The sequence below is a fragment of the Callithrix jacchus genome, chromosome 18, assembly GCF_049354715.1.
Source record: "Callithrix jacchus isolate 240 chromosome 18, calJac240_pri, whole genome shotgun sequence".
NCBI lineage: Eukaryota > Metazoa > Chordata > Mammalia > Primates > Cebidae > Callithrix > Callithrix jacchus.
Genome location: NC_133519.1, coordinates 13,761,747 through 13,783,059, shown reverse-complemented (window position 1 = coordinate 13,783,059; position 21,313 = coordinate 13,761,747). Strand labels below are relative to the sequence as shown.

General features: G+C 44.7%; 1 protein-coding gene and 1 non-coding gene across 2 annotated transcripts; one reads left to right on the top strand and one right to left on the bottom strand.

Moving 5' to 3' along the window:
* The first annotated feature begins 219 nt into the window (after nucleotides 1–219).
* Nucleotides 220–19,692, top strand: PGLYRP4 (peptidoglycan recognition protein 4). The gene is made up of 9 exons (XM_035279873.3): nucleotides 220–532; nucleotides 1,078–1,172; nucleotides 2,855–2,944; nucleotides 3,675–3,876; nucleotides 5,859–5,977; nucleotides 7,284–7,436; nucleotides 8,462–8,660; nucleotides 11,898–12,016; nucleotides 18,838–19,692. Exons 2-9 carry the CDS (start codon nucleotides 1,118–1,120, stop codon nucleotides 19,014–19,016), a joined length of 1,116 nt encoding a protein of 371 aa, XP_035135764.2. The 5' UTR covers nucleotides 220–532; nucleotides 1,078–1,117; the 3' UTR covers nucleotides 19,017–19,692.
* On the bottom strand, nucleotides 18,055–18,158 carry LOC118149323 (U6 spliceosomal RNA). The gene has a single exon (XR_004736711.1). It is a non-coding gene; the product is annotated as a U6 spliceosomal RNA (small nuclear RNA).
* Nucleotides 19,693–21,313: the final 1,621 nt, after the last annotated feature.

Here is a 21,313-nt window from a genome sequence, read left to right as displayed (position 1 = left end):
AAGGGAGTGTTGTCGAGTGACTTCAATCCGATCTTCAGACTCCTGGACCAGATCTTCTCAGACAGGAAGTTTCTAGATGTTGCAGACACAACCCTCAGGCCCTTCAGGCTTTCCCAGGTTGGGGCCAAGGATGAGCTCTCTGGAGTGTTGGGCAATCTTGCCCTTTCCCAGGGAGGAGCTGCCTGGGCTTATTCACGGGGCGGGTCCCCAGGTGCTCTCAGTGTGTTCCCACTTTAGTTTCTCCAGGTGCTGTACACGGAGCTGGCTTGGAGCCTCAGCCCTCTGCCTTCCTCTTCTCTTCCATCTTTTGTTAGGGATCCTGGGCTCTCCTCTTCTCTCTGAGAAGCCAGAGCCCAAGTGTTCCATTCCCAGGGAGGGACTGCCCTTAGGGCCAGGGAGAGTGAAGGCCGGAAGAGGCACCAGCTGGAGAAGGAGGGCAGGGCCTGGAAGGGAAGGAGCTGCTGGCCAATCAGGGGTGAGCCGACTGCACCCTGACCTGCTGGGCTGGGACAGCACAGGACCCACCGTATCTGTGAGTTGAGTGTGTGTTTCTTCTTCAGAAGCCCTCTTCCAGCAAGGGGACTGGAATCCACCAGAGAGAGTGTTAGGACTGCATTTCCTCTGCCCTAGAACTAGGAACCCCTCCTGCTCCTATATCCCCTCACCTGGCATATTCCCAACAGAGAAGGAGTTCTCTGCATCGGACCCATCCACATGAGTCTGGATTTCTTGGCTGTACTATTCTTGGATCTTACTTCCTTTGTCTGTAAAAGTGGGGGTTAACAGTCTCACACTACAGTGTGAGGACTAATTGAGTGAGACTGCATGTGCAGTGTGTACCCAGGCCTTGCACACAGTGGGCGCGTGATGAAGTTGAGTTGCCTGGGTAACGATAGGACAGGGATGCCGAGCACCTGCTCTGTGCCGGGGGCCCTGAGAAGCCTGAGCCAGGTGCTGGCCCTCAGGAGGCCACAGGATGGTGGAGGAGGCAGACGGCGCCCACTGCAGTCGGGGTGGGGGATGCTTTGCAGATTGAGCATGGTAGTGTTCACGACTGTCAGCGTCTCTCTCTCTTAGGCTGCTGTCCACACCCTCCAGCTTGGTGTCCTGGGACCACATGGGGATGATGCCGTGGCTTCTTGTCTTCTCTGCTCTGGGTCTCCAGGCCTGGGGTAAGTTTTGTTTTCCTGGACAGAAGAGCAACTGGGAAGGATCATCCTAAAGGCTCATAATAGAATTTAAAAAGTAGCTACTTTCCATCTGAGCCTGAGGAGTTCAAGGCTGCAGTGAGCCAAGATCATGCCACTGCCCTCCAGACTGGGCGACAGATTGAGAACTTGTCTCCAAGAAACAAAACAACACAACAAAACAAAACAACAAAAATCTGCTCTCTCTTGTTCCGGTGCGGTGGCTCGCGCCTGTAATCCCAGCACTTTGGGAGGCCAGGGCGGGCGGATCACAAGGTCAGGAGATTGACCTGTGATCCTGGCCGACATGGTGAAACCCCATCTATACTAAAAATACAAAAATTAGAGGTGGTGGCACACACCTGTAGTCCCAGCTACTCAGGAGGCTGAGGCGGGAGAATCGCTTGAACCCGGGAGGTGGAGGTTGCAGTGAGCCGAGATTGCGTCACTGCACTCCAGCCTGGTGACAGAGACTCTGTCTCAAAAACAAAACAATCAAACAAAAACAAAACAAAAACCAAAAAATAAAAAAAACAAAAAACAAGCAACATACAACCTACTCTGTCTTAAGGAGAAAGAATAGATTGTACGTGGAGCCTATAGACCTGGACTCAGGTTCTTTCTCTGCCTCTAGGAATGATTTTAAACAAGCGATTCAGCTCTACAAGCCTTCATTTTCCCACCTGGAAACTGAGAGAGTGATGACTTCTCTGTGAGGGCTAAATGAGATAATGCACCTGAAAGTAGAGCAATTGGGCAGTAAAAGCAAATAAACAGGAGCAAGGATGACATTTGTATTATCATGACGTCAATCAGAGTCCAACCTATGGCCTGGGTTTGTGCTTGTCAATAAGAGAAAGCCACCCTGTGGGCAAAGGTGTCAATCAACAGACCCTGCCCCTCCCCCATGGGCCTTCACACAGGGGAGTGGGCATAGCACATGGCCCCAAAATCAATTCTGGGGGAACTGGTCTGAGCCATGCAGGTAATTCTAACCCTTTCTCCACATACGCTTCCCCGTTGCTTTGGTAAAATGCACACAGGAGAGGACTTTGTGGTTTTGAAGTATCTGAATACATTTCCAGGTTGTTTTTTGGCCAATTGTGTGTGTAGATACAGCTCACAAGAAAAGGATGACATTTCCAACTCCCCGCTTGTCCCAGGGAATTGCCCAGAGTTGGTGTGGGAGGAAACTATACCACCTGCTGCTGTTAAAAGTGGTCCTCTGGTCAGTCCAGAGGGATTTCTTAGAGGGGCTCTTGGATTTGAGGAGGGGCAGTGGAGAGGGGTGGCTGTTTCTGTCCAGAGTTGGTGCCACCATGATGGAGGCATTGGAGCTCTCCACCATGATGGAGGCATTGGAGCTCTCCACCATGATGGAGGCATTGGAGCTCTCCACCATGATGGAGGCATTGGAGCTCTCCACCATGATGGAGCTTTTGGAGCTCTCCACCATGATGGAGGCATTGGAGCTCTCCACCATGATGGAGGCATTGGAGCTCTCCACCATGATGGAGGCATTGGAGCTCTCCACCATGATGGAGGCATTGGAGCTCTCCACCATGATGGAGCTTTTGGAGCTCTCCACCATGATGGAGGCATTGGAGCTCTCCACCATGATGGAGGTATTGGAGCTCTCTGATGTAAAATGGGCTATTGCTTTGTAGGTGATTCCTTCTGGAACAAAACACAAGAGAAACAGCTCTCAGAGGGGCTTCAGTACCTATTTGGCAACATCTCCCAGCTTACTGAAAAAGGTAAACTGAATCTGGATAGTAAGGGGATTTGGGGACCAGCTGGGGTTTTTCATGTGACTGGAAATGTTTCTGAGGTCTGCAGAGCCACATGCAACTGGGAGAGGCAAACGGGGTTGAGGTGCTGAGAGCAGAACCTGTAAACCACCTGCACGAATTGTCCTAGGTCCTTGGGATGGAAGGATGGTACTGGAGGGCTAGAAACCCAGGAAGGGGGGAAACAGCCTCTGCAGGCAGGGACCCCTGTGGAGGGAGACCCAAACCTTGTCCTCAGGGAGTCCTCAGACTGAGTGGGAGACACAGCCCTTGCCTGGAGGAGAAGATGCAGTCCCCTCAGGGAGCATTCAGAGCCCAGAGAGCACACACTGAGTGCTGAGGTGACACCAAGCCAGGCTGCTCAGGGCTTTCCCCAGGGATAAGGAGGTGATGCTTCCTGAAGGGTAGGACCTGGACAACCACAGGGGAGGAGCTGAGTAGGGGATGTTCTAAGATGGGGGAACAAAGCATTAGGCTCCCTGGCCAGGTGCAGAGTCTGTGTTGGGGGTGAGTGCTGGAGAGCTGAGGATGCAGAGGTGAGCAGAGCAGGGTGCACCTGTCTACTGAAGGCTTCCTCCTCCAGCTTTCCTAATACCATGGGGCCAACACAGCTGATGCCTGCATGTGCAGCTTGGTGGGCTACTGTGGCAGAGATGGGGCAGGTGCACTGAGTGACGTCCCCATGGCTTCCCCACAGATGTCTCTGCCATGGTCTCTCGCAAGGCATGGGGGGCAGAAGCTGTTGGCTGCAGTACTCAGCTGACCACACCAGTGAATGTCCTAGTTATACACCACGTCCCTGGACTGGAGTGTCACGACCAGAGAGTCTGCAGCCAGAGACTGCGGGAACTGCAGTCCCATCATGTCCACAATAACAGTGGGTGCGACGTGGCTTACAAGTAAGAGGCTGGACCTGGGTCCCAAGGCACGTGGTCAATGCTGCTTCCCCGGGATGCTTCTCCTGTCCCTTATCATCCCCTTTCCTCATTTTCTGGGTTGTGGTCTTGTATGTTTTCTAATGAATAAAATATTTGAAATCCCCATGAAATTCCAACTGCGTTGGAATTTTCTGTGAGGTTCCTGTCTCTGAGAGCTCCCAGAAGGAAGCAAGGAAGGTTAAGCAATAACTGTATTCTCTACCCTCCTCCAACCCTGGCTTGTACAGCACAACACAGATTACAAAAGACTTCCTCTTATTTGAGGGCTTTTGCTCCCCCAACTGGTAGGCAGGTGTCACCATCTCTTTGCCCTGGGAGAGGGGCCCAAGGGAGGGAGGCTGATTAATCTGAGGTCACAGAGCTGTGAGCTCATGGAGCCTAACTGGCTCTCTTTATCCCTGGTGTGCTCCTGCACACCACACGCATGGGTTCCAGCCTCGGTGAGGCAACTGTCCATCTGTTGCTGTAATGATCACTCTAGTAGGTGCTACTGGTGCCCACAGCACATGCCCTTGGCCCACCTCTGACTTTGGCTAGCTGTGGACAGTTCCTGAGTGTGGTGATGGCTTCCTGACTCACCCAGTGCCCAGTGCCTCTCTCTGCTTTCCTATTTCAGGCATTTCCCCAGCCCTTGATGACAAAAGGGAGTGAATGCCTTCCTGGGGGACAGGCCTTGGGGTGTAGCCTCCTCAACCCCAGCCATTCTGAGGGGCAGTTCTAAAGTGCATGTACACAGCTCCTGGGAAGGCCACAGGGTGGGATGTAGCCCCAGATGGCCACTGTGAGCCAGTCCAATTTCGCAGACTTTGCTGGGTTTCTTCCTTCTGTCTCAGTCTCCTGGCTCCTCACTCGCTTCCAGGATCCTATAAGAATTAAAGAAAGAGGAAAGAAACATGAAACATGGCTTGAAAGTCGAAGACAAGTTTGTTTTAGAGAAAACAAATCTGAGAGAGGCTTCTGATGAAGTTAGGTCAGAGCCCACTCTCCTACAGACTAAGAGTTTTTAAGGATTTAGGGTGGGAGAGTTTATCAGAGGCTTGGATTGCTTCTGTGTGTCTTTGTTGTGCTTTCTGGGAGGGAGAATTGTATGTCTGTTCCCACACATCTTTCTGCAGCTGCAGGCATATTCCCTGAGTCTGCTTTTAGCTTTCTTAACTTAGTGCACCTGAAGGGAAAGGAATGTGCTTATTAAGGTCTGCTGTTTTACTGGGGCCCATTGTATGAGGGTAAAGTTTGGCAGTTACCCAAGAGACTTTCCCCCCACCTCCCTCTGTGCCCAAGCTGTCTTATCTGTGTCTTACTTCTGCTCTTTCTGGCTGCTTGCTGTTGGAAGTGATTTCCTTGAGACGCATGAGGCTAGAAAGGGAGCTGGAACTTAAGAGTGGTGGCGTTTGTCTGAGATAACAGTGCTCCTGCTCTGTCAGATCCCTTTGCAAATCAATGGCCTGCATCCTCATCCTAGTCTCAGGAGCTACTTCTTGGGAGGTCTATGTAGCAACCGTCCTATAACTCCCTACTTAACAGGGAGAAATCAAATGAACAGCTCTGCAGGGATCAGACAGGCAGCACACACTTTGGAGGAGGTGGGAGAGCCACGTTTAAGGAAGTGTGGAAGACAGAAGAGCCTTCCACTGTGTGGTCAGGTCAGTGTTAGTTACTGTGGAACCTCGAGGACCTCTTCTCCTGAGCATGTAGAATGATTTATGGTAAAACTGCAGCCTCTGAAAAGGGAAGGAGGTAGGGACTGTGAGAGTGGGTCCTTCTGAATTCTAAGGGCTAGTAAGAATGACTTGGTCTTTCCTATGTCTTGGAAGAGTCCATGCAAATTCCTTTTTGTGAACATGTCTTCAGCCCTTTTCCGTTTTGGGACTGGGTAAATGGTGTCCTCTCTCAGGAATGTCCTACGGTGCCAGCCATGTAACTGGTGTTATCTTGCTCCGTAGCTTCCTGGTTGGGGACGATGGCAGGGTGTATGAAGGTGTTGGCTGGAGCATCCAAGGTGTGCACACCCAGGGCTACAACAACATCTCCCTGGGCTTTGCCTTCTTCGGCACTAAGAAAGGTAATGGTTATCTCAGCTGACCTTCTCCAAAGAGTTCTCTGATCCTTTGCCTCAGGTGCTACTTCATGGGAAGTAGCTGTCTGCTACTCTGCTGACTTCTCATCCTTCTCTGAAGATGCACTCTTTCTTGGAATTCTCTTCTTTGATTTCCAGGAAACAACATTGTGAAGGGTCTCCTCCTACTGCCCTGGCTTCCTTCTCAACCCCTGTAAACAGGCTTGTCTTCCTCCAGCCTTCTCTTCAGTGGCGATGCTATCATTTGTCTCTCTGCAAGCTTGTCTGGGCTCAGCTCTCACCTCTATGTCAATGACTATCACATCTTCCTCTCAGCTCTGACCATTCTGTGGCTCCTGGCTCCTGTGGGCCATGCTTTCCAATTTCCTGCCAGGCACCTCCTCCTTCCATCTGTTACTCCTAGATTTTCTATATAGTTCTTAAAAAAAAATTCTGAGTCCCCTAACTCTCTTCCACTTCTTTCTGGACTATTGCTCCAAGGCCCCTTGCCATATGCATCCTAACATATGTGCTCCAGGACCATTCCTTTCAATCTGTGCACCCTTTCCTGTTAACTGAGATCTTGCATACCTAGTTTCTCATTTTCCTCTCTCAGTATCCTTTGAGATAGTCCAGGTAGATTTCATGACTCTCGTTGTACAGCGGTGCAGCCTGGGATTCAGAGAGTTCAGTGACCCCAAGTGACACAGCTAGAAGGAGAAGAATCAGAACATGGTCCGTGTCTTCTATCTCCAGCCCTGGGTGGTTTCCCCAGCATTCCAGAGGACTCCGTGTTTATCTCGTTTCTGCTTTTGTTTTCATGAACTACTCATTTCCATTTGTTGTTAGCTTGGGATCCTGAGCATGTGACTTCTTGGAGCCTCAAGTTCCTCTTCGTGAATAATGCAGCTGATAATAGCATCTCTCAGAGGTTTGTGCTGAGGATGAAATGAGTTATTGGAGGCAAAGAGCCTGGCACATGCCTGGAGGGGCCCCTTCTGATGGGAAAGCCTGGCCATGAAGGGGCCCCTTCTGATGGGTGCTGCTGAACTTGGTGCTGCTGCTGAGCTCCTTCATGGAGAGAGCGGGTGAAGCCTTGGCAGGTATTTGGGAAAGGACTTCATCATGAGCCACTGAGAGATCTTTCCAGGCAGATCCTTAATTCTCAGCCTAATCAACTGGGGGCATAACCTGTTCCCTTTTCTTCCTCTCTATCAGCTGTGCAGGGGCTGGCAGGGCATCTCCTCCTCCCACAAAAGACCCCCTGAAACTCAGGCCAGGTGCAGGTTTCTCACAGATTTCTCTCTTCCAGGCTATAGTCCCAGCCCTGCTGCCCAGTTGGCCATGGAAAATCTAATCTCCTACGCTGTCCAGAAGGGCCACCTGTCATCCAGTTACGTTCAGCCACTTCTTGTGAAAGGCGAGAACTGCCTGGCCCCTCGACAGAAGGAGAGCCTGAAGAAAGGTAAGACCTTCAACCCTACAGGCCCCCCCCAGGCTCACCCCCAGTAACTCCCAGACACCATTGGGAGCCACCTTTTTTTCAGCAGGGCTCACTCGATTCCTTCTGGTAGGCAACTGGTCACCCAACTCTCTGAAATCTTGGGGCTGGTAAATCTTGAGAGGAAGCTCCAGGCCACCTCTTTATCCCCCAGAGTGCTCATATGAAAGAGCCATAGCATTATGCCTGGTGTCATATATGCACACTCCTTTCTTCCATCACTTGACAAGCATTTACTGAGCACCTGCTAGACCCTGAGGATACACCAAGGAAAGAAACACAAAGTCCCTGCCCTCAAGAAGTTTCAATCTAGAGGACAGAGAAAGACAATGAGCAAATAAATAACTATTTGGTATGTAATATGGAGAAAAGTGTGAGAGAGGAAAAAATGGAAAGGGACTGGATACATTTATACGCATATTTATACATTCATACGTTTACACATGACCACACACACACTAACACACATTTCTGAATACAAAAACCAGAGCAACACGAATGGACTGAAGCGTTGCAGAAAACCTAGACCACCACTTACACTGACTTTAAAGAAAGAGTTTAATAGCATTCAGATAATAAAAAGTAGACAGTATTTTGGGTTTAACAAGCAGCAACACCAAAAACAGTAAATTTAACAAGCACCTTTAGCCTTTTCTTGGACTTAATCAAGAGCGAGGAAATTTCATCTGTTATATTAAAGTCTTGAGTAAATGTGATCTCTAGTGCCATCTGCGAATATAAATGATCACCTACATTGACAGAGAGTTTCGTGGATTACAAATGACTTAAAGACATATTCTTAGAATAAAATGTCCAGGTCCCGTTGTGGGACACCATCTGCTCTCAAGTCCCACTGTTGGGGTCAGGGTGGGGGACCCAGAGGGGGTTTGGGACATTGAGGGTCCTGAGCATTGAGTCAGCCTACAGTGGGGAAGTGGCTGGCATGGATGGGGGAGATGAACCCTCTGTGCTTTCTTGTCCCATCTCAGCTTGCCCCAGCATTGTCCCACGGTCTGCATGGGGGGCCAGGGAGACCCACTGCCCCAGGATGACCCTCCCAGCGAAATATGGCATCATTATCCACACTGCTGGCAGGACCTGCAACATTTCTGAAGAGTGCCGCCTGCTGGTCCGGGACATCCAGTCTCTCTACATAGACAGGCTCAAGTCATGCGACATTGGGTATAAGTAAGTGTGTCTGGGTACCGTGGGCTTCTCTTCCCTTGGGGACAGATACTGAACCTTTGAAAGGAAGGGGAAAGGGAAGTAATATTTGCTGGGTACTGGCCATAGGAGAGGCGCTGTGTGGCTAACCAAATGGATTCATCACATGACCCTGCATGCTCTTTCTTAGGAGACAGCCACAGGGGCAGTCACTTGCCCAAACAAGAGGTGTACCCATTAAAGGTAGTAAACTGGCATGATGGATGCCAAAAAAGTCTCTGGAGGAAGCAGTATGCCTGCAAGATTGCGGCACCTGCAGAAAAGATAATCAAAAGATGTGTTTTGTTTGTGTAGCCACCGCCTGCTACTCAGAGGCTGGGGCTCTGCTGCTCACTTTGTCCGCAGCCTGGAGTGGTCCCCTCTCATGTTAGACTCATAATGCTTCTCTGCCTCTAGAAACCACCAACTTCCTTGGGAAGAATGTACTTCCTGTCTGAAGGCAGAGGAGAGACCGGATACTATCTTTTGATTTCTCTAATGCTAAGGTCTGTGATTCTTTTTTTTTTTTTTTTGAGATGGAGTCTTTCTCTGTCACCCAGCAGGCTGGAGTTCAGTGGTGTGATATCAGCTCACCGCAAACTCCGCCTCCTGGATTTAGGCGATTCTCCTGCCTCAGCCTCCCAAGTAGCTGGGACTAGAGGGTCTGTGATTCTTTAATAAGAAACACATTGACCTAAGTGGAAGAGTAAACATTTGATTTTTTTCCTAATTAAGAATTATTTTGAAGGGTCTCAAAATTCTGACACATTTTTGATCAAAAAGACACATTTTTGATCAAGATGCTTCCATGAAAAAGTTCTGATTTTAAAAATGGCCAAACAAAATGAGTAGAAGTTTCTCGAAGGATGTTTTCAGAGCTTGCAGATAAGACATCTGGGGTTAGACCCCATATAACGTCCCATCAGGAGAAATCACACTAAATTTTAAGTCTCAGGAAAAGCGACTCTAGCCCATCTGGCATATTCATCCCCATTAACAGAAGGAGCCCCTGACTCTAGGGGCATTTATGGCTTAGTGAGTGGAGCTGAATTTCAGTTTCCACTGTTCCTATGCCAGACCCCTTTGGGCAGAATGCAGTCTGCACAGCAGTGTGCAGTGGTCCCGTCTTAGATGAATTTACCCTCGCTTGGTACATGATTCTGGGCTGAGTGTCTCTCCCCTCTCTGTCCCCATTTTAGTAGCCCCCTTTACAAGATAGAAGAAAGCTTTTCCTCCAACATCTAGCATGTACCAGAACCTACAAGCGCTTTGCTAGGTCCTGCCACACAGGATTATTTGCAGCATTGCTGACTTTAATGGGAGTAGATACCTGAAAATTGACTGTGATTTTGGAAAGCCAAAACTGCAAAGAGGTGGAGGCTGAGGGGAGGTCCTTTCACGTCTCAGAGGGCAGTTGCCTGTCCCTTGACTTGGACCTTCTATTGTATCCTCTCCTATTATAGCATCATGATGGTGTCACTTTTTTTCCCCATGAGGTGGTCTATAGTCAAGATGACACAATCCCTGCCTCACAGACTATAATTCACTGAACATGTGACTGAATGTGTACTCTGTGTGGCTCAAGCCTATCCTCTGGGGATGCCATCAGACGCCTCAAATGTGGTTCTTCCCTGCATGGAACCAGTGCTTTAAATTCAAGCAAATAAGTTCCAGCAGGGTAGTTTAAACATTATGATAGGGGACGCATGGAGAGTAGACAGGAGGCTGAGGATGCCAGGAAGTGGGAGTGAAAGAAGCCCTCCCTGTGGGGCTCCAGATTAGCTGGGTGAGTAGGAGGAAAAAGCAGGAAGAGTGATTCAGGAAGAGGGAAAGGACCTCTGTGGAAAGGACTGAATTCCAGCCTGAAAAAGGTGCCTTTGGGGAGCTGAGAGAAGTTCATCAGGATAAATGTAAATGCCAAAGACGGTTGTGGGAGAGCTGAGGCTGGCGAGGCAGACAGGGTCCATGTCTGAAGGATCCTGTAACTTAAGCTGGGGTGTGTGTACTCAGTGCTCAGGGACTGAAGACAGGGTTTGACGTAGTCAGTTCCGTATTTTAGAAAGACCAGTCTGGCTATCCTTTAGGAATAGATTGGATGGGAAAGGGTAGAACTGGAGGCAGTGAGATCTGAGGACTGTGCAGCAATCCAGGCGAGATGGAGTGGTGACATCCTATGGTGGTCGTAGAGGCCACAGAGAGAGGTGGAGGAATTTGAGAGGTCAGTGGAGGTTAATGGTTAGTGATCAGGGTGCAGGGCAGATCAGGGATTGTAGCTGGCAGACACTGTTGACAAACTGGGTTAAGGAGTGGATGAAGTGGATGGGCTGATGCTTGTATTCCTGGCTGGGGCCAGTGGGTGGGTGGGTGACTGTGTTTTTCACCAAGATGGGGATCCCAGAAAGGGGAACAGGTAAGGAAGAAGATGGTGCCAGTGGTGAACATGCAGACTTTCATGGATGGCAACTGAAGCCAAGGAAGTGGATGGGTGAGTCCTGTGTCGAGTAAGGGGAGAAAGGGGCTCACTTAGGATAGCAACCTGAGGAACCCCACATTTAAGGAAAGGGTGCAGGTTTTGAGGTGTGGGGGGAGAGCAGCTAGAGAAGAAAGCCAAGAGAAGGTGGTGTGATGGAAGCTAAGGGAAGAGAATGTTTCGAGAAGTCAGGAGGGGTGGCAGAGTCACATGTACAGAGGTCAGGTCAGGTCAGGAAAGATCGGGGAAGTTAATGTACTTGTTGGTAAGGAAATCCTGGGTCGCCCTGGGGGAACACGTTTTCTTAGTGAGAAGGAGAAAAGGCCTAGGGATTGCGCTGTCATTCTCCTCTTTCTTCATGGACTGTGAGTGACTTGGGGGCAGCAGTGGTGTGCTGGAGCTGAACAGGCTTGTACCAGCTCATGAGAGCTGATTGTTAGAGATTCTGGAATTTCAGATCCGGTTGTTAAATTGCTGGTCACCTGAAATTTGCTACAGTGAGAGGTTTACACCACAGCAATCAGTAAATGCTATAAACTGGGATTCTCTCTCCTCACCCTGTCTCCCTCATTCCCCCGAGTTTACCGACACTCCACTGGCAAGGACTCGGTCTTGTTTCTGTAACCCAGTGCTTAGAATCCAATAGATTATCAAAATCTGAAGGAGTAAAGACATGAATAAATTAATACATGAAAGAGAGAAACAATTCCAGAGTTTCACACTGGTTTCCATCTCCCCTTGTGGTCCTCTAGCTTCCTTGTGGGCCAGGATGGCGCCATTTATGAAGGGGTGGGCTGGAATGTCCAAGGCTTCTCCACCCCTGGCTATGATGACATCGCCCTGGGCATCACCTTCATGGGCACATTCACAGGTAGGTGGATGCTTTGGGCAGTAGGGTCATTGCATGGTATTTGAAAGAGAGCATCTGACATGGAAGACAAAGTCTCAGTGTCAAGTGTCATTTTAGTGCCTGCATATGCTTGATTGACCCAGCTTCCAATCCAACATTTGACTCAGCTCAGTGTGATCGGAGGTGACCCCCAGACATAATACTCACATTTACCTCCTTTACATCCAGCCAAATATCTCTTCCTTCCAATATGTAAGGAACATGCAAAGTAAGGGGAAAAGATCTTTGCGCATATTTTTAGCTCATCTTGGTCAGCAGATGCAGCCTCTCTTGGTTACCATGACACAAGGTAGAGACATTTTGCCTTATATGCCAAAACCACAATAAGCCCCAGTCTTTACCTTGAGAATTGTCATGACTCAGAGCTCTATTTTACTTTTTATTTTAATTTTTATAGATTTAGGGGCTACAAATGCATTGCATTAACATGGATATATAGCGGTGAAGTCTGGGCTTTCAGTCTACCCATCACCTGAATAGTGTACATGGTACCCATTAAATGATGTCTTGTCCCTAATCCTGCTCTCACTCTCCCACCTTTTGAAGTCTCTGATGTCTATTAATGTACTTTATGTACCAATGTGTACCCATTGTTTAGCTTTCACTTATAATTGAGAACGTGTAGTTTTTCATTTTCTGTTTCGGAGTCATTTCACTTAGGGTAATGGCCTCTATTTCCACTCATATTGCTGTAAAAGACATGATTTCATTTTTTAAACTGCTTGAGATGGAGTCTCGCTCTGTTGCCCAGGCTGGAATGCAATGGTGTGGTTTCACTGCAACCTCTGCCTCCTGGGTTCAAGCGATTCTACTGCCTCAGCCTCCCAAGGAGCTGGGACTACAGGGGTGTGCCAGCTACTTGGGAGGGGGGGTTTCACTATGTTGGCGAGGCTGGTCTTGAACTCCTGTAGAGACAGGGTTTCACTATGTTGGCGAGGCTGGTCTTGAACTCCTGTAGAGACAGGGTTTCACTATGTTGGCCAAGCTGGTCTTGAACTCCTGCCTCCTGATCTACCTGCCTTGGCCTCGCCAAGTGCTGGATTACAGGTGTGAGCCACCACGCCTAGCCATGATTTCATTTTTGATGGCTGAACAGTATTCCACAATGTGTACACACACACCACACACACCACACACACACACACACACACACACACACACACACTTTATTCAGTCATCCACTGATGGATATTGAGGTTGATTCCATGTTTTTGTTATTGCGAATAGTGTTGAGATAAACATATGAGTGCAAATGTCTTGTTGATATAATGATTTCTTTTTCTTTGGGGAGATACTCAGTATTCGGATTCCCGGATCACATGGCTGTTTTATTTTTAGTTCTTTGGTAGATCTCCACAGAGGTTGGATTAATTTACATTCTCATCAGTAGTGTGGAAGCATTGTCTTTTCTCTGCATCCTCAGCAACATCTGTTATTTTTTGACTCTTTAATAATAGTCAATCTGACTGAAGGAAGGTAGCATCTCACTGTGATTTTGATTTGCATTTCTCTGACGATTAGTAAGCTTGAACATTTTTTCATGGTTTTTGGCTGCTAGTATTTCTTCTTTTGAAAAATGTCTGTTCATGTCCTTTGCTCACTTTTTAATGAGCTGATTTTTTTCCTTAAGTTGTTTGAGTTCCTTGTAGATCCTGGATATTAGCTCTTTGTCAGATGCATAGTTTGCAAACATTTTCTTCCATTCTGTAGGCTGTTTACTCTGTTGATTATTTCTTTTGCTGTGCGGAAACATTTTAATTTAATTAAGTCCCATTTGTCTATTTTTGTTTTTGTTGCATTTGCTTTTGAGGACTTAGTCATAAATCCTTTGCCAATTTCCAGAAGAGTTTTTTTCTAGATTGTCTTCTAAGATTTTTATAGTTTGAAATCTTACATTTAAGACTTTAGTCCATCTTGAGTTAATGTTTGCATACAGTTAGATATGTGGGTCTAGTTTCATTCTTCTGCATGTGACTATCCAATTTCCTCAGCACTATTTACTCAATAGGGTGTCATTTCCCTGGTGTATACATTTGTCAGCTTCGTCAAAGATCAGTTGAATGTAGCTATGTGACTTTATTTCTGGGTTCTCTATTCTGTTCCATTCATCTATGTGTCTCTGTTTATACCAGTGCCGTGCTAATTTGTTACTATAGTCTTGTAGTATAATTTGAAGTCAGGTAATATAATACCTCCAGCTTTATTCTTTTCACTTACAATTGCTTTGGCTATTTGGGTTCTTTCTTAGTTCTATATGAATTATAGAATAGTTTTTAAAAATTCTGTGAAAAATGATGTTGGTGATTTGACAAGAGCTGTGTTGACTCTGTAGATTGCTTTGGGCAGTATGGTCATTTTAATGACATAGATCCTTCAAATCCATGAGCATGGGATGTCCTTTCATTTGTTTGTGTCATCTACAATTTCATCAGTATTTTTTAGTTCTTCTTATAGAACTCTTTCACTTCCTTGGTTAAATGTATTCTAAAATGTATCTATTTATCTATATCTATATCTACACAGACACACACACACATACACGTACCTACATATAACATATATATGTATATATATACACACACACATACATATACACACCCATATATATAACATATATATATATATATATAGGTGTGTATATGTATATAATTTCTCCTCTGTCTCATTTGATTGCACATGGAGAATAAGGAGTAGCATGCAGTGTGTATGTTACAGAATATAATGAACAGATTTTGGCAAAAGGACCAAAGAGAGCAGTAGGGTGGTCAAGTCTCCCTGATGGTATCATAAATCAGAAAAGGGAGCCTCTGGGAGGCATGGGGTGGGGGTTCTAGGAGGAAAAGGAACCACACCTAGGATAGTGAGAAGGGTTGCAGGTAGCAAAAACCAACCAAGGAAAACAGATCCAGAGAAAGAGAGAGGGAAGAGAAAAAAGAAGGAACAAGAGAAAAAAAGGAAGACGAGAGAGAGGTTAGAATGAGGCTATTGTTTTTGATGAGCTGAACTCTCTACTTTCATTACAGATGCTTACACAGTAGATCATTATTTGGAACAGACTCTAGTATGCCATATATATATGCCATTTACTATATATATAAAAAACATATGTAGGTGTGTGTATCTATAGGTGTACATATCTATATCTATTTATAGCTATTGTATATGGGATGGAGTCCTTGATTTTGTTCTTAGCTCGATTGTTACTGGTGTATAGAAATACTACTGATTTTGGTATATCAATTTTGTATCCTGAAACTTTACTGAAGTCGTTTATTAAATCTTGGAGTGTTTTGGAAGAATTTTGAGGGTTTTCTGTGCACTAGATTATATCATCAATGAACAGAGATGATTTGACTTTCTTTTTTTCAATTTGGGTACCTTTTATTGATCTCTTTTGCCAGATCGTTTTATTCAGTACTATTGAATAGGAGTGGTGAAAGTGGGCATCCTGGCCTTTTTTCCAGTTCTTAGGGGGAATGTTTTCAACCTTTCCCCGTTCAGTGTGATGCTGGTTGTGATTTTGTCGTATATGGCTTTATTATTCTGAGGTATGTTCTTTTGATGCCTAGTTTGTTGAGGTTTTTTTTTTTTATCATAAAGTAATGTTGGATTTAACTGAATGCTTTTTCTGCATTGAAACTATTATATAGATTTGTTTTAATTCTGTTTATGTGGTGAGTCACATTTACCTATTTGCATATGTTGAACCATCTCTGCTTCCCAGGAAGAAAGCCCACTTGATTCTGTGAATTAACTTTTTGATGTGCTGTTGGATTTAGTTTGCTAGTTTTTTGTTGTGAATTTTTTGCATCTTTGTTCATCAGGGATATTAGCCTGTAGTTTTTGTTGTTGTTGTTGTGTCCTTACCTGGCTTTGGTATTAGTGTGGCTTTGTAGATGAGTTAGGGAGGATTCCCTTCTCCTCAATTTTTGGGAACAATTTTGGTAGGATTGGTATTCTTCCTTTTACATCTCATAGAATTGGGCTGTGGTCCTGGGCTTTTTGTTGTTGGGAGATTCTTTTTTAAATTACTGATTCGGTTAATTGTTATTGGTCTATTCATGATTTCTATTTCTTCCAGGTACAATCATGGTATGTTGTATGTTTCCAGGAATTTATGCATTTTTTCTAGGTTTTTTAGTTCGTGTGCATAGAGAGCTCATAGTAATCTCTGACAATCTTTTGTTATTTCTGTGGAATCAACTGTAATGCTACTTTATCATTTTTGATTGTGGGTATTCTAAACTTACGTCTTTTTTCCTTCGTTAGTGTAGCTGGTGGACTGTGAGTTCAGTTATCTTTTCAAATAACCAACTTTTAATTTCATTGATCCTTTTCAGTTTTTATATTTGGTCTCTACCATTTAGCTCTGCTGTGATCTTTGTTATTTCTTCTGCTTGCCTTGGGTTTTGTTGGTGCTTGCTTTTCTATTTTTTTGAGGCATGATGTTACATTGTTAATTTGAGCTCTTTCTATCTTTCTGATACAGGCGTTTGATGCTGTAACATTCTATCTTATCACTGTTTTTTTGGTTGTATCCCAGAGGTTTGGGTATTTTGTGTCTCTATTTTCATTCATTTAAAAAATCTTAATTTTGGCCTTAATTTTATCATTGACCCAATGATCATTCAGGAACAGGTTGTTTAATTTCCATGTATTTGTATAATTTTGAGAGTTCCTCTTGATATCGATTTCTAGTTTTCTTCTTCTGTGGTCCAACAAGATACTTAATATAATTTTAATTTAAAAAAAAAGTAAGGTCCAGGCACAGTGGCTCACACCTGTAATCCCAGCACTTCGGGAGGCCAAGGCAGGCAGATCATGAGGTTAGGAGTTCAAGACCATCCTGGCCAATGTGGTGAAACCCCGTCTCTACTAAAAATACAAAAAAATTAGCTGGGAGTGGTGGTGAGCACCTGTAGTCCCAGCTACTCGGGAGGCTGAGGCAGGAGAATCACTTGAACCTGGGAGGCAGAGGTTGTGGTAAGCCGGGATTGTGCCACTGCACTCCAAACTGACAACATAGTGAGACTCTATCTCAAAAAAAAAAACCAAAAAAAAAAACCAAAAACGAGTAAATGAGACAATGTCTACGGGGCACTTTTTCTTGTCTCCTCTGGAGAAGAAAGAAAACAAATGTACTGAGCCTTGTTTTGTGGCCTAGCATATGGGCTATTTTTGAGAATGTTCTGTGTGCAGAAGAGATGAATATATATTCTGCCATTTTTGGGCAGAAAGTTCTGTAAATGTCTGCTAGGTCTATTTGGTCTAGAGTCCAATTTAAGTCTAGAGTTTCTTTGTTGATTTTCTGCCTTGCTGATCTGTTAGTGCTGTCAGTGGGGTGTTGAAGCTCCCCACTATTATTGTATTGCTATTCATCTCTTTTCTTAGGTCTAGCAGTATTTGTTTTATGAATGTGGGTGCTCTGGTGTTGGATACATATATATTTAGGATTGTTATATCTTCTTATTGAATTGGTCCCTTTGTCATTACGTAATGAACTTCCCTATCTTTTTTCTTTAACTGTTTTGACTTAAAGTCTGTTTTACTTGATATACTGTAGCAACTCCTGCTCCTCTTTTGGTTTCCATTTGCATGGAATATCTTTCTCCACTCTTTGATTTTGAGCCTGTAAATGTTTTTACTGGTTAATGGGTTTCTTGTAAACAGCATATGGTTGGATTTTGTGTTTTTATTTATTTAGTCAGCCCATATTTTTTAAGTAAAGCATTTAGCTCATTTATGTTTCAGGTTAATATTGATATGTGAGGCTTTATCCCTGTCCTAATGTTAATGGTTACCCAGTTGCTTTGCAGTTTTAATTGAGTAATTGCTTTATAAGTCCTGTGAGTTTTATACTTTCATATGTTTTTATGATAGTGTGTATTGCCCTTTAGTTTCCATGTGTAGAACTTTTTAAAGCATTTCTTATAGGACCGGCCTAGTGGTGTCAAATTCCCTTAGCATTTGCTTGTTTAGGAAACACTTTATTTCTCCTTAAAAATACGGAATGCTTCACAAGTGTGCATGCCATCCTACTTCAGGGGCCATGCTAATCTCTGTAGGATTCCAATTTTAATGTATGTCCTGCCAAAGTGAGAACAACTCAAAGCTCTTCATCAGTTTGTTTAGGCTCAACGGCCTTTCATGGAACCTCTGAAAAGATGAGGCCATGTGACTGAGGCTGATTCAGTGACATGGCCCATACTAAAATGGGCATTGGGTCAGGGATGGGGTTAACCAGGGCAGGGCCTTGATACTGGGCTGAGCATTGAGCTGGAGCTGGACATGTAAAGGGTACAGGCAGCACATGTGTGATTAAATCACATTTCTCAACCTCAGTGCAATTGACTTTTTGACTCAGATAATTCGTTGTCATGGGGCTGTCCTGTCCTAGGATGTTTAGCAGTATTCCTGGCTTATACCAACTAGCATTCCCCTGCCTCCTAGTTTTCACAACTAAAAACGTCTCATGACATTGCCAAATGTCCCCTGGAGGGCTGAATTGCACCCTTATAGACAACTATCAGGCTAAACTCTTGCAGTGGAGAAAAGCTCTATACATGCCCAGAGGAATATATTATCCCAGGCTTGGCTCTTTTGATTCAGGAAAACTTTGGCACTAAGAAATTTTAAGTCTTGACCTTATTCTTTTATCTGTCCCTAGGGAGGCTGCCAACAGTGGGATATACTAGCTTGGTGATGAGAGTGGGTTCTGGGAATATGTTCTACCTTGCAGGGTACCCTGTAATCTGTGAGCCATGGGCTGCTGTGTTTTGCAGGTACACCACCAAATGCTGCAGCACTAGAGGCAGCCCAAGACCTGATCCAGTGTGCCATGGTCAAGGGGTACCTGACTCCCAACTACCTGCTGGTGGCCCACAGTGATGTAGCCAGAACCTTGTCTCCTGGACAGGCTTTGTACAACATCGTCAGCACCTGGCCTCATTTCAAACACTGAAGAAGCCCCAGGTCCTTCTGAGACTGCTCCCTCCCCTGTCAGGTCTCTCCTGTCCTCACCATCTGCCTTGGCTCAACACCTTGTGTCCTCCACCCCTGCCACCCTGTTCTGTGCCTCCTTTTTCAGATTTGAAGGATCATGTTCTCTCCTTCCAACACCCTCCAAGGGCCCCCAGACCTCATAGCTGGACATTCACAGTCCTCTGACTCTGAGTCAGACTTCCTCTCTCCTTATCGTCCTCTCCCTGGGAACCCGACTCCTGAGCCAGGTGAGGCAATGGGCTGGTTCTTGTTGCATTTCTCTCTCTCTCTCTTTCTCTAACTGTCTCTCTCACTTTTGCTCTCCATGACCCTCTGCCTTGTGAGCCTTCCCCTGGTATCTGCCTGGCAGCCCCCAGTCTCCACCCCTCACCTCTCAACCATAATTCAGGTCAATGTGACCACCCTTCTTTGCTTACACATAAACTTGTATATATTTGGATGCAGCCCTCATTTAAGGGCTGTCATTATTTATAGATGTCTCTATTCTTGCTCCTGGGTTGTGAGTTTCTCCACAGGGGAGGACCTGTCTTTTATTCATCTCTATGTCCTCAGTTTCTCAGCAGTGTCTGAAATTTAATAAGTTCTACTGATGTTTACTAGATAAACAGATGAATAAATGAATGAAGACATCCAAATTTATGTTCACCTTGCCAATTTGCTACATCATCCCTATTTGGAGGAGGCTCTCTGGACAGTGCCCCCATCCCACCAGCATTTTCTGTGCTTCTGTTCCCTCCCAGTCCAAGAGCCATGAGATCTGTATGGTACCATCATCTGTGTAAGAGGAAGCAAAGAGAAACAACAGGGTGTCTGATGGACGTGAGAACCTCAAATAACCAAGATATTTTTACCCCATTTCTTCATCACTTAGCATCCAAAATCAAGAGACCTTTTTGCATACTCCAGTGGTGTACAAACACAAAGGGTTCTGTGATCAGATCTGCAGGAACTGGAACAGTCTGGGTCCTATGCCTCTCAAAACCAGCCAGCCAAAGTTCCCTTCTAGAACAAAGCCCCACAGGGGAGAACTGCTGGAAACAGAATCTAGTTCAGTCCAGTCATAAGAGATTAAAAAAAAAAGAAGAAAGAAAAAGCTCAGATGAAAGCGTGGAAAGGCAGTGGAGCAAGAAGTTCTCTGAATATAAGGCACCATATTGTTGAACACTTACTTGAAAAAAAACAATAGAAGGCATCCAGAGTGACTGAATTAAAAAAAGATATTCAAAACCATATATCTTTAAAGTTGAGGAAAGCTAATATCATATAAAATAAACAGCAGAAAATAATTGAGGTTCAAATCCGCATAAAGTTGTTATAAGATAAAAATAGAATCAGGAGCAGAATCAGGAAAATGAAAGCATTACATAAAGACATGCTTATGGGTGATAACTATAAACTACAATTGCAAACTGAGCTAAAATAATTAGAAAAATAGTATGAAAGAACAATTAATGGAAAGTACAAAAACTCAGAAATGAGGTAATGAGCTCAGAAGAGAATAATAAAGGAAACATCCATTTCGGAAATAACCAGTTTTAAAAAAAAGATGTTAAAAGTGGATATACGTAATGGATAACACCTTCAAAGAAAAATAAGATAAAATAAAGGAAAATTCTAAAAATAAAAAAGAAATTAAAAAGTAAGATGAAAAGAATTAGAAAGAAAGTGATAAATATATGATAGGCAAAGAAGATACATATAATTGGAGTCCCTAAAGAACAAAACTAAAGTAGAGGAATTGAACAAATTTTAAAAACTACTATTCTAGAAACACCTCCTGAAATAAAAAAAAGTTTTGAAATTTTGTTTATAAGGGGGCACACTTCATACAAGAAAAGATGGACTTAAAATGATGAATGCAAACATATGGCCTAGTTGAACTATGGATTTTAAAGAACTGTTTCTTTAGTGGAAAATATCTTTCGGGCATTCATGAAAAAACCAAAAACAAATTACTAACGAGAGAAAAATATCATTAGACTTATTGACAGCAACATTTTGGGCTAGGAGAAAATATAAGAACACATTTTAAAAATAAGACAAAATGTGATAATGTGATCCAAGGATTTTATGTTCAACTAAATTGATTTTTAGTACAAAGGTCACAGATAGACTCTCGTGAACATGGAAGAACTCTGTAAATATTGTGCCCATGAGCCCCTTTGTAGGAATCTGCAAGAGAATGTCTTTAAAAATGACCAAAATAAGTGGAGAGACACTGGAATTATGACTGGTGGTAAGCATTTAATATGTATT